Below are 14,766 nucleotides of genomic sequence, written 5' to 3'. Positions count from 1 at the left end.
ATCGGAAAAAATTAATGTTTTATTAATGAAGGTTCATTATTAATTAATCATGTTATTGATTATTCAAATTACTCCGTATTCATAGTAATTATTTTTTAAATAATTAACCATTAGTTAAATATATTAATTATTAAATATTTATTATTATTATTATTATTTTATATTTGATTTAATTTATTAAATACAACATTAATAATGATTAATTAATAATTAAATAACAACAGTTTTAAACTTGCACGCAGTAGTCACAGCCAATCTGACATATCCACGTTTTATTTATTTATATTTATTTATCTATTCTTTTTATTCTTCATTTTATTCAACAATTTATTAAATAGTTGGCAAATAAAATTTTACTATTTTTTAATAGCAATTTTATAAATTGCATGTTTCTTATTTTCAAAAAGTTCATTGATAATTTACAAATTTGTCAAATATTTTTCGATAAATAAATAATTAAAATTTATTATTTTTATAAAAACAATTTTGTGGTTTTCTAAATATTATAAAACTTGTGCGTTTTTAAAAAAAATAATTTCTTCTCATTCAAATTATCGCGGGAAATTTACTCAGATATGATCATATATGATCTTATATGAGTTTCTGATCATATATGAGCTTGTGATCGTATAAGAGTTTATGATCATATATGGGATCATGATCATATATGACTTTATGGTCATATATGGGTTTATGATAGTGTAAGTTAATATATGATCAAGTATAAGTTCATATATGATAACGAATGCATATATGATCTCATATTTGATCTTATATGTAAAGATATAGTCATATAAATTATCATTCAAATTACTATATGATCAAATATGATATTATATTATTATAAATAATCAGATAATTTTCTATATGATCCGAAATTATTTCATATATAACTAGATGGGTTCATATGTGATTATATATACTCATATATTATTATATGAGTTGATGTATGGTTATGTATAAATTTAAACTTAATCAGACACGAGCAAATATGATCAGATATCATCACATATGAATAGACATGATCACACATGATCCGATATGGTCATACATGATCACATATGATCAGATCCAAGAATTTTTTCCCGGTAATTAAAATTTTTATCAATTGAACTTTTTTAAAATTAAAATTTTCACATCTCCAAACTGTCCCACTTAAAATTTTATATATTTACTGATATATTTAATTACATATTAATATTGCTGAATTATTTATTAATTTTTTTTATTATATTATAATTTAAAATAATTATTATAAATTTGAAATAAATTAAAAATAAATAATAAACAAATAGAAGGCACTCTATATTATTTCAAAAACTTAAAAAAAATTTATATCCTAGGCCTTTTAAATTTAGATTTTAAATAATAAATAATAGAAATAAAGACAGGAAATAAATAAAGAAAAAAAATTAAACAAAAATATTTTATTATATTAATATTAATAATTATTAGATATTATATTATGATTTCATGTTTTTTTTTTTTTTTATTATTTTTAAATAACAATTTATTATATTTAATTATCTTAAATATATAACGTGTTGCGGATAATCATCCAACTCTCTCTCTCCCTCTCTCTCTTTTTTCTTTCTTTCTCTATTTTTTATTATTAATCTTTATTTCTTCTTTTCCACGTTCAATAATGTTAATAATAATTTAATTATTGTTATTTGCTTGGAAGCTCACAGCCGACACGTTTTTATTTATTTTAATTATTTATTAATTAATATCCTTTTAATTATCGTCGTTCTATCTACCAACAATGAGATAATTATCTTTTATCCAATCTCTAATATTATTATTATTAGTATCATTCTAATTATCATTATTATTATTATTCATTTTTTATAATTGTAATCATCTCAGTTGCTCGAAATGATATTAACGTATGATTAATTAATGACACAAAGAATTATAAATTATGTAGATTTTAATTACAATTAATCATTAAATAAAAAAAAATAATTAATAAATAAACACAAATATAGTTTTTTTTAAGTACGTTGTTGTCTTTTTAGCATTTGTTGTACAAAAAGAAAGTTAATCATTAATCATTAATCATTAACATGAACAAAACAAATTAATAAACATGGCAGTGCCTTGAGCAACCATTTTAATTATTAATCGTTTATTAATCCTTTAATATAATATAATAATTTATCAACTTTAATGATTTAGAATCATTTTAATAACAATGAATTATACAAACAGTTTTTTAATTCATTCAAATTTTATAGGTTAATTTTTTAAAGAGTTTTGTCTTAATAATACTATACAAATACAAATTATTAATAAATTAAATTTTTAAGACATTGTAACTCTTTTATTAATTATAATTATTGTTTTTAATAATCACAAGATGGCGGATGTTAATACAATCAAAATGGATGTAATTAATATGGCAGATTAATTAAGATGGCCGCTTGTTTGTTTGTTTGTTTTTATAAAAAGACGTGAAACGAAAGTTTGGTTATTGATAATTATTGTAACGATTAATGAGTTTCTTAATAATTTAATTAATTATATTTTTTTTATAGTCAGTAATTTGAATAATGAGAAATTAAGCGCCATAACCTCAGTGGCTATCATGTAATTTGATTAGTAAATTGGAATTACTAATTTAATTTTAGTGAAAAAGATGTTACTTTTTTTTTAATTTTGTAATTTTAATTAATGATATTAATTATTGTTTTGAGTAAATGAGGGATTTAATCAACATGGCGGAATAATACAAACAAGATGGAGTCTGTTGATTTTTTTAAATTGTCAGTATATAAAATAAAACATTAATCATTATTATAATGATTAATGAGTGTGTAATTAATGCAATTAATTATATTAATATATTTAATCATTTGAAAGTTGAGTCAAAAAAAGTTAAAGGTCATAACCTAAATTACAATTTAGTAAATTAAAATTACTAATTCAATATTAGTGAAATTAATTAATTCATTCCTTATATTAATTGACCGTATAATTGATCATTAATTATGGTATTGAATTGAGAGCTTAATAAGATCCAAATGTCGAATTTTATTAATATGGCGGATTAATACAATCAAGATGGAGGCCATATATTTTCATTTTCGCATAAACAATTAATTGTATTAATACTCATTATATTAACGATTAAATTTATATATAATTTTAATTAATTATATAAACATTTGAATTCAAATTCGTAAGTTAAATTATAAATTAAGCGCCATCTTAACCTAAGTAACCATCTTGTAATTTTATGAATATCATAAATTAGTCTTTGAATTAAATTTAATAAATATAAATATAAATTATTATATTATACTATTTCCAATTGTATATAATAACAAAATAAATAAACCGATAATTATCTCAATCCATTAACATTAATAATAAATATTTTTATTATTTCTCAGCTAATTAATAATCACTATCTCCCATTTTAAATTTATTTTATTTATTATTTTTAATGCATTTTTATTTATAAACATTTTTGTTTTTTTTTTTATTTATTAGTTTTTGTCTTTGAACACATAACAGATCGCTCGTATTTTGTACGAATTAACAACGTCTTTAATATTTAATCATCTCATTAAATCATTCCATTTAATTAATAATAATAATATCATCATCATTATTATCATTGTATTTCCTCACTAACTCAGCAATTAAATTATCATTTAAATTTCTATACTAATCTAGCCTTGCTCGCGAGATTGGATATTTCTTTGCATTTTACTACAATTAGTAACCATTAATTACTTTTTTTTTAAATTTCTTTAATAACGTTTGTCGCCGAGCCTACAATAATTGCTTAATTAATTAATTAATAATTAATAATGGAATTATTTAATTTAAAAATAAATAATTATATTAATTTAAAACAATTATTATTTCCTCCAAATATTATTAATACTCATTAATTTATAATTATTCATTAATTAATAATTTATAAAGCGTGCCTTTTATACTGTTATCATTCATATATTTCAGCATATAATATTTCATAGCTATTTTATCTTATTAATAATCATTATTAATTTATTAATTAATTATTATATTTATTATTATTATTAATAATTAATAATCATCTTTAACATGCCAATACACGTCTCTTTAATTACTATGTGTATATTTATATATAACGATTTAAGATTTAAATATATAGTTTTTTCTAAGCTGAGGGTATACATTAAATGTTATTAATATCATCTATATATGTATATATATTTAGTAATAACAAATAATAATATTAATAAATAATATAATAATATATTTTTTTAGTACGGAATTAAATAAACAATTAAATAAAACTAAATAAACAATAAACAATATCGTAAATTCATTATATTAATACCCTCATCTTAAAAAAAATAAACAAACGTACAACAATAAACAACAACGTATGACGACGCACCAACAATAATTATTTGTCAATTTAAAAAAATGTTTTTTTTTTAATTATTGTTATTAATATATATTATTTTTTATGTATTAATATTAATATTGTTATTAATAATTATTATTAATAAATTATACCAAGTGTTTAAAGTGTAAGTGCTTGTATTTGATGGCACGTATCACTAATTTGACTTGAGTCTTGTAAATTTCTAGGAGTACCTGGTGGCGTTAATGGTAAATTATTACGATTAACGACTGTTTGTTGTGCATCACCAGCGCCACCTAGATTATCATCAGGATTTGATGATTTACCAGCACTGTTACCACCAGCAGGACAACTATTATTATTATTTTGCATAATACCATTTAATTTATATTTATTATTACGCAAAATAACACTTTGAGCACTTGATGATGATGATATCGCATTATATTTATTGTTATTATCGGATTTATTACGAATTGATCCGCTTGAATTTTGGGAGTTTCCATACCTTCTTTGTTGATTTTGTTGCTGCTGTTGTTGCTGATGGTGATGGTGATGATGATAGTGATGATGCTGAGGTTGGGACTGCGAATGCGATTGATTTGATGAGTAACGACTCTGGCTGTAGAACACCTGTAAATTTGGAGGGGAATAGTTTGGAATTGGACGTGTCATTGGTGAATATGGCGCTGGAGGCGGACTTAATGATGATGAAGTTGTTGTTGTTGTTGTTAATGTTGTTGTTGTTGTTGTTGTTGTTAATTTACTATCGTCATTAATCGATGATTCATTTGAATCATTGTCATTTAATTTGCTATTATTACTATAAGAATTTGGTAATTTTTTAAATGTTTGTTCAGAATTTCTACGGTTTTCGGAATGATTTTTAGTTGTGGTTGTGGCGGTTGTTGTTGTTGCGGTTACTGTTGTAGTTAACGTAGCAGTCGTGGTAGTTAATGATGATACTGTTGAATTTATTTGTGATCTATTTGACGTACGTGTGTTATTAAATGAATTGTAATTTCTTTTGTGCGAATTGATTCGATTTAATGGAGAGGAAAATCTATTTAATTTATTGTAATTTTGATGCTGATGATGAATTTGAGGAAATATATGTAAATTTTGATGAGTTAATGGACGATTAAAAGTCATTGTTTTGTTTAAATGAGAATCACGTTTTGATGAATCGTAACTCGAGGGAATAACGGGAGTTGGTAATAGAGAAGTTGGATTGTAAGGGTTTGGAATGTAAACTGGATGATAGAGGATGCGACAGTGCATTTGATCGTCTGTTGAATCAGGACACAGAGGCTGAGTTGATGATGACTGAGGTTGGAGAGACAGAGAATGTTGAGAATGAGGATGATAAGGAAATCGATTTGCTAGAGGATATTTTATAGGCATTATGGGTATTAATGGAGTTGAAGGAAGTGATAGGTGATTTGACTCGTTGCCAGTTGATTGAGCCTGACGATGCTGTGACTGATGATCTGAGTGGCTCGATGCTGAGCGTGTGTCCTGCGATTTTTTTTTAAATTGTAAATATTGCGCCTTTTAGTTAAAGTCGGTTATTAAACAGGATTTTTTAAAAATGATATTTGGAAACTATTTTTATTTTATCTAAGGATTGATTTAAAAAATTGTTTTCTTGTAACCTGCATTGAAATCATTCATTTTAATGCTGATTTAATTTTTCGAAGTAAAATTCAAATAGTTGAGATCAGGCGGGTTAAAAATCAGGTCCTTTCTATAGGAAAAAATGTCTAGTTTAATTTGAATCTTCAAAATTTCAATTGCACACTTGAAGCGCGAAGCGCTGAGGGTGTTTTATAGACGGTTTTTTTTTCGACTATTTTACTCATGAAAATAGTTTCACGCTCTTTTAATTACAACGAAATAGGTAAAATTGTATACTAGCATACAGAGAATTTATTGAGGAACAATTTGAACCCAATATTAAGTCGATTAGTTATTTTATTAGTTTAAAATAAATTATTTAAACTCTAGGAACCAGTGCTGTCAATTATTACGTATGAAACTTCGTAGACACGATAATTCTCGATAGACACAATTAATCGGCCCAACTTTTTTTTTATTATCTTTGTATTTTTTATCACAAGAATTCTATGGAAAATCACAATCTAAATCCTTTTAGTTTAATTGTAATTAATTAAAAACGTAAAACTGATTATTCACGAAAAATTTAGCTGCCATTTTTATTTTTACTGTTGTTATTATTTTTTTTAATTTTTCTCTCCATCAACTACTGGCAGCAGCACTAGCGTAACAGTATAGGTTTGAAAAAAAAGAGCGACATCTAATACAAAAAGGCGGGGTATTTAAAAAAAATGTTAATGAAAAAATATTAAACTGAAAATAAGAAATAAACAAATCAAGTTGATAATTTTTAAGTTGAATAAAAATTCATAAAAAAAAGTAAATTAATATTGTAAAATAAAAGTAATGATTGAAAACAAAATGAGCGATTGACGTGTGCACTTTTGGATTTAACATTTTTGTTTAATTTTTACATGGGCTTTAGTCCACAAGCTACACATAAGATTTTGTGTACATTCCAGAGTCAGGTTACTTTTTAATTTGCTAAATAATCTTTTAAGTACTTTGAATGAAAATCTGTCATTAACACAATTGGACGTTTGTTGTGAATAATTTTTATAAATGTACAGCAATTGTTAGTAATGCTGAACTTCCAGATTCTATGATCTGTTTATTTGTACTAATAACAGTCTTATTAAAATCTTGGGCAAACCTGATCACTAGTGTTCTAGTTATCTACGTCTTTATATGACTGTGAATCTTGTTGCAGACACTAGTAAAATATTTTAAATTGCAAGTCTTGCTCAGGACTTACAAAAAAACTGTGTTATTTATCTAAAGAACTGTGCAAACTAACACGTGGCTTGTTGATAAAATTACTTACGCATTTCTTGAGCAAAACTTGCGCCAGAAATTTCTTAAAGATACTCACGCATGACTGGCGCCAGATTTTCTCAAGAAGCTCTAAATATATATCGCAGGCCAAAGGAAGGGGTAAAGTGACAGAGATAGTTATGTAGCGTTTCTTGAGCAAATCTGGCGCAAGTCATGCGTGAGTTTATCTTTAAGAAATTTCTGGCGCAAGTTTTGCTCAAAAAATGCGTAAGTGATTTGACCAATGAGCCATGTGTAAGATATCTGCAATATTCTTTCGTACGATATCATGTGCAAGTCATACTAAAATCTTTACTTTAAATCTTGCATTAATATCTTGTGACAGATCTATAGGTATATAAAGACGTAGACACGCAGAAATTTCCGCAAGACACTTTCACAAAATTAACGCAAGACTGCTACAAGATTGTCTTTCATGTCGTCTTGTGCAAATCCATATATTAGTATCTATCAAAAGATTTTTGTGATCAGTCTTGACCAGTAACTTGTAATGGAAATTATTACATGAATAATTAAATATTTCAATTTAAAATATTGATAACACAGAATAAATTAATTCCTATTTTCCGATTTTATTTAAATTTCTACGCGACCATTTTACTTAAAGTCAGCAATAAAAAATTTTTTTATCAATCCTTAGATAATATAGAATAAAAAAATCTATAAGACCATCAATAATAACCAAGGAAACGGGTCTCACTAAATATCTACCGTCGTCAGTTAAAATAATGAAAAGCAAAAGCAAAAATAAAAAAAAAAATTACCTCTGTCGGTTGATTTTGAGCATCGGAACTGGCAGGCTGGCAAGATCCATCAGTCGTAAAAAGAAGCAGCGGTTGTTGGTCACCAATACCCATAGTTCCATGTTGCAATGTGTTACTTTGATGCTGCTGTTGATGTGTATGCTGAGGTTGATGTGTACCAGTTGTAAAACTATAATAAATATGATCCAATGATTGTGCTCCCGTTGCTGAAGGCGGCACTGGTTGAACTCCTGCTGGATGAGTACCAGTTGTATAATAATGCGGAGTTGTTATGGTTTGAAGTCCATGTGCTCCATTTGATGGTGGACTTGCTGCACCAGCTATACTATTATTTCCACTGCTGCCACCACCACCCCCTCCACCAGCAACTCCACCACCACCACCATTTGGATTTCCATTATTCGTTGTGTTACTCGTTGCATACACATACTGAGGTGCACCAGCTGCTCCCGTGTAATACGACTCATACTAAAATAAATAATAATATTTATTCATTTATCACTCATCTGCTTCCTCATTAATTAATCAATTAATTAATTAATTATTGTTTATCAAAAAACAACGCAACAAATAACTGACAGCAGCGTAGGGCTAAAATAAAATGATCCTGAAGTTAGTATACGAAAAAAAAAAATGCACAAGTAGAAAATTAAAAAAACTATTGGTGGAATTTTTTTAAATATTTTTTTTTAATAATTTATCGTTTTAAAAAATAATTAGACGGCTAACTTCAGAATCATAAAATAAAATGAGTGTGGATGTAGCAGACATGAGACAATTTATAAATTTTAAGTAAATAAATAAATGAATTGAAACAATAATATAAAAAAAATGCGCGTACTGATTTTTCGTTTATCTAAACACGCATTTATTTATTTTTATTCTGCTTACATTTTATTTATTTATTTATTTATTTAAGGTAAAAGCTCCTATACCCGCTCACTTTTCATTGGAGTGAGATTAAATCACTCAATATAAATTAATAAATAAAATGAAAAATTAGATTTTTTTGTTATTGTTTTTTTTTGAAGTTTCGAGTATTAGAATAAAATATTAGTTTGAAGAATAATGTTGATAATTAATTATTATTAATTTTTTAAATAAGGTCTTTGAGTGTACCCATAGTCGCTCACTAAAAATTATCATGTACCATTACTCGACCAACACATGGCTCTATAGTCGCTCAAAGACAATATCAATTAAACTATGATAAGTTTATTGATTTGGACAAATAATTTATAAGTTATACTACTTTATTCTTTTATAATATAAAATTTCATGAATTTTAAAAATGTATTTAATAAGATACAGTTATAACAATTCTTAAAAAATTTGACGTAGCCTAAATTTAATCTAACGAATGAACGTTAAAGTAAAAAATGCCCGGCTGAGCGCGATTTTGAAAAGTCATTTAATTTAAATTTATAATCTATTATAAAATAATTTGATAATCTATATTATTAAGAGAATAAGGAAAATTTTGTTCCCGCCATATCTATATGATAGAATTAGTTAATGTTATTGAAATGGGTATCATTAGATAGGTCTTGACTTGAATTTGTGCCTTTTCATAGTTTAAACTCTTTTTAATTGCCAAGTATTGAGATAAATAAATTTATCTATATCATTCGAATTACATTTATATTACGCGAGAGAAAAGACGACCGTATTTATTTTCTTTGAATAAATTAATACTTTAATTATTCTGTCACTAAATATGACTGAATGTCACTGAATATATAGCTATATTATTTATATCGCGTTACTTATTCCAAAATGACAGATTTTTATACTCCCTTTTAGTTTTAGGAAGCTTCTCAAAGCCAAAAAAGAGTGCATAGAAAAAAAAAGAATTCATTGACACAAAAAATCTTTACTCGCCTAAAGAAAATTTTTACTTACCCCAATAAATTTTTTGCATTGTGAATAGAAAACAAAAATTTATTTAGAACTAGAAAAAATTACTTGGTGCAAGGAATTATTTCTTGACCAAAAAAATCTTTTCTCGCCCCAAGACAATTTTTGTATTTAATTGATAATGCATAAAATTTCTTGGTGCAAATTAAAATTTTTTTGCGGCAAGAAATCCTTTTTTTCTGCGTATTTTATAAATTTATTAATGATATTTGGGCAGTCACGTAGTGACTGCAGGTTGCTCGTCATATTTTAAAATATTTAGATTCACAAATAATTATTTATCAATAATAATATTTTTAGTTGTAATTTTTTCTTATAAAAATTATAAAAAAACGCCTTAAACAGTTAAAGTGAGCGACTAATAGTACTGAGCGGGTATCGGGGCTTTTACCTTACTATAAAATTTAAAAAATTCCCACTTGTCAGTTACATTCACTCATAAAATAAAAGCTTAGTAAAAAAAAAAAAAAATTAAAAGCTAATGGTTGTTTTATTTAATTTATAAATAAATTATTAATAATTTAAACATTTAAAGGTGATCCTGAGCATGCCTGTGTACGTGCTGGACCTTAATAAAATAAAAATATAAAATAAAAATAGCTATCATGCTGATAAATAAATAATAATTAAGTGATGGCGTATCTTTTGCTTGTTGGCTTGGTTTTTATTATTATTATTATTATTATTTATTGTATTTATTTTATTGGTAGTTATTTTTAATTTACAATCTTATTGTACCTTTAAACCTCAATACTGTATTGCGTCGAGAAGTACATAAGTAGGCATTTGCTGAGGGTTCGGTAGAAAGGCCGGTGGTATTCCTTCTCCCATCAGACCGTTTGTCTGTTTTATTTGAAATTTTTACGTATAACTATTAGCTATTAATTTTTTTTTTTTTTTTTTAAATTAACACTGACCTTTAAATTAACTAAATCTTAATTATAACCTACACTTGATATTTTATTTTAAATTTAATACTTAGAGGTAAATAATGAAGTAGGAATAAACTTACAGGCATTGGAGAATATTGATACTGTTGTGGCATGTAGAGTGAAGGTGCGGGACACGGATACATCATTGGAGCAAATGTTTGATGTGTTGACGCAGCTTGAGGTCCTGGAAAATAAATCGCAGATTAAGAGGCGGAATTTCTCATTTTAGTGGAGAGTTTTGATGGGGAGTTTAATTACCGAAGACACTGGCGGCTTGATAAAGAGCTGCTGGATCTGTTGGTGGTGCCAGTGGATTCCCGGGAGTTGGGGCACCGGTATTGTAAAATGTTAAACCATTTTGATAAGGTAGTCCCATGCCTGCAAATAGTTTTTTTAATTAATAAATGATTCTACGTATTGGAGAAAAAATTATTTTTGAGTGGAAATTTATTCTGACCCTTGGAACATTAAAGGTCACTGGTAAAAATTGGTATTCTTTGTATAATTTAATTTAAAATGGTTTTGTAATGTACTCTTTAAGAATTTTGTGATTGAATTTATTAAATTAAAAGTTTAGACAATTATTTTTAATATATATTATAATTAGAAGTGTTGGATGATTGTGAAAAATATGTTGAAAATTATGACAATCAAATTTGATTATTGATTGGAGTAATGCCTAAAAAATGAAAAACAGTGATCGGAAACTGAAAATATTAATTAATGTACTTGGCATTGTAATCTGTATTGATTCTCATGCACTAAAGTATTCAAAATAATTTTTAATATTTTTGAACATCAACTGGAAATAATTTTTATAATTCAAATTTTTAAATTAATAGCAATTGGATAATTATTTAAACAAAATATATCTTTATAAGCAATAATTAAACAATTTTAATTGCACTAACAACAACAAAAGTGTAACAGATGTCACTTGAGTGTGAGACACTCGTCAACTTTAACTCTCAGTAAAAACAATTTAAATAGATAAGACATTATGCGAATATGTAAAATGGCTTTATCAATGACTCATTGAAAAGAACTGAAAAATCAAGCATTGAAACAAAATTTTATTGAGCAATTTTAAAAATAAAACGTCTCGGTGTCTCAGACACTCCAGGTAACTAGTCAAGGGCCAACAATTATTTTATTTGTTGATAAATCTGTTGAGCAATGCCGACAACTTGTTAACTCTTCCAATGAACGAGTTTTATTTTAATTTGTTGCTCAATTGCATCGCGGTTTACTTGATTGTAACAAATAATCAGTAGTAAATCAGTATGCCAACACATTGAAAACTTTAAAACATAAAAAACAAATTCAAACCCCAGACACAAAGTTGAATTACATTGGCCTATTATCTGCGTACCTCAACCAAATAATATTAATAATAAATAATTTTTTGTTTTATAATTTTAAAAAATTGAATTTAAAGATTTATCATAATTTAAATAATTAATAAAAATATCTGCGCACTTTAAAATAAATAAAATAGTACCGGCAGAATCACAAATGTTGTGGTTTCATGATGAACCACACAAACATACACAGAAATCATTATCAGCTTTTAAAAAAAATAAAACGATATCATCGTCATCAAAAGAAAAATATCCAAATAAATTAACAACTAATTAATTTATAATAAAATTAATAAGTACTAAAAAAACCGGCGTCCAACCAAATGGAGTAACTTTACAACCAAACAAATTACCACATTATTTTGAAATTTCATTAAATACTCGCTTATCATAAAATAATTTATCTAATTCATTTAATTTGACCCTTCAACTTTCAATCATCAAAACAAAAACTTTTAAAATCCAATTAAATTATTCAGTAGTAAAATAAAATAAAAAATTACTCAACAATTTTTTTTCCTAATCCCCTCTCCAAAACTTCAAATAATTTTTTATACGAGGCATGAATACAACCAATTAATACGTAATAATAATAAAAATTAATTACCATTAGCATAATAATAAGGACTTGTAGGCACAGCTGGAGGTGAACCTGAACTACCATCGAACGAACGATTAAAAGGCTGTTTTTTAATTGCAGGCGCAATATTTAATTTTCTCTCTCTCAAAATAATACTTTCAGGCTGTAAAAATATAAATGAATAAACAAACAAAGAAAAAAAACACACATTAATAATAATAAATACAAATACTAGTATAAAATAAAAATAATCAAATTACCTCTTGTTGAAGGCGTTTAGCTTCAGCTTCTGTTTCAAATGTAACGAACCCGTATCCTTTTGATACACCAGCTCTGTCAGATATTATTTTAGTCGCCTTTACATTTCCATATGCAGAAAATAATTGTGCTAATTCAGCCTCACTAGTACTCGCTGAAATTCCACCAACAAATATACGATTTGGTACCAGAGTACCATATTTTGGTGCTGACATTGCTTGGCTTGTAGCTGATGCTGGACTTGAGGCAGGACTTGACCCCTCAGTACCTCCTGTTGATGCTGAACTCTAAAATAAATAAACAAATAAATAAATAATCAATAAAAAACCAAAAAAAAATTAATTACCCAAATGTTTATCATAGTACTGATAAAAAAAAACAATGAAATAAAAATTATAAAACAAAAACTAAAAAAAAAATGACTGACGATATTGTAAACAAAATTTTTTTTTTGACACTTGATAATCAATAATTAAATTTGAAATTAAAATTTGAATTATTTAATTGAGCTGTCAGTGAGAAAAATTATTTTAAATTTTACTAAAAAAAACTAAAAAACGTCAGGAAAAAAAATGTCAAAATAAAACACGCAATGGCGAAAAAATAATGATTATCATAATGATAAATTATTACAATAACTTACCATGTTAAAAGTCCTGTCGGACTTTTTTGGGCGAGTCCTTGCAGAATTAAATGAGTTTTGTTTTTTGTAAAACTTTTATGATCCTGGGGATGGAATAAATAAAATGTCTCTTGGATGCTTGAGAGAGAGAGTATAGACTAGCTAAACCAAAAGAATATTATATATACATATATATGCCTAAATATGTAGATATATATATATATATATATAAGTAGTTGAATGCTGGTTGATGGTTTGGTTGGCTCCCACGGGATTGTCAGAGCCCGGGGTTGCAAGCCAGAGTTAAAAAAAATTATCACACACTTTTATAAATAAATGAACGCTGGCTTAGTAATTTATAATTAACACACAACAGACAACATATATATGTATATATATGTATATGAGTAATAATAATTATTGTTAACAATAATTAATATTAATTAATAAACAAATTAATAGGTGTAGTGAATGGCTCTAGTCGTATTTTAAAATACGAAAGGCCCCTTTGGTTTTAACGCACCTCCCTCTGCCTCTGCTCCGTACTCAGTACTGTCGTTCTCTTTTATCTTTTTAAATCTCTCACTCACACGTTTTTGTTCTTGAGTTACGCGTACGGCCTACAAACACCACCGAGCACCTCAGTACCGATACTTGTATTTCACTGTTTGATGTCCGATTGTATGTGTGGGTGTATATTAATTTATGTGTAAGTATGTACTAGTCTAGGTCTTGCTGTCTCTTTCTAATAAGTCTACTAGTGGTATTGGTTAGTCGACTTATATTCGACTCACTCTCGCTCTCATTTTTTTACCACACAACCAGAGACTTCTAATTGGTCTTTACGCTGACAAGATGGCGGTATTTTCAAACCGCGGGAAGTTTTTATTTTATTTAAATTGTTTAATGATCCTGTGATATGAGGCAGGCATCAGATGATTTATAAATTTTAAGTAAATTTAAATTTGAAATTTTAAAAAATGCGCGCTCTGATTTTTTGGGGATCTAAAT

The 14,766-nt window shown here is 26.3% G+C and overlaps 1 protein-coding gene across 1 annotated transcript; it reads right to left on the bottom strand.

Moving 5' to 3' along the window:
• Nucleotides 1-1,412: 1,412 nt before the first annotated feature.
• LOC130664754 (homeobox protein 5-like) lies at nucleotides 1,413-14,543 on the bottom strand. The gene is made up of 8 exons (XM_057464837.1): nucleotides 14,279-14,543; nucleotides 13,777-13,917; nucleotides 13,136-13,420; nucleotides 12,903-13,038; nucleotides 11,193-11,312; nucleotides 11,015-11,118; nucleotides 8,086-8,553; nucleotides 1,413-5,887 (listed from the first exon to the last, which is right to left on the bottom strand). The coding sequence occupies exons 2-8, from the start codon at nucleotides 13,777-13,779 to the stop codon at nucleotides 4,529-4,531; spliced, it is 2,475 nt and encodes an 824-aa protein (XP_057320820.1). The 5' UTR covers nucleotides 13,780-13,917; nucleotides 14,279-14,543; the 3' UTR covers nucleotides 1,413-4,528.
• Nucleotides 14,544-14,766: the final 223 nt, after the last annotated feature.

The sequence above is a fragment of the Microplitis mediator genome, chromosome 3, assembly GCF_029852145.1.
Source record: "Microplitis mediator isolate UGA2020A chromosome 3, iyMicMedi2.1, whole genome shotgun sequence".
In the NCBI taxonomy this organism is placed as follows: domain Eukaryota; kingdom Metazoa; phylum Arthropoda; class Insecta; order Hymenoptera; family Braconidae; genus Microplitis; species Microplitis mediator.
This window is presented reverse-complemented; position numbering and strand designations above follow the sequence as displayed.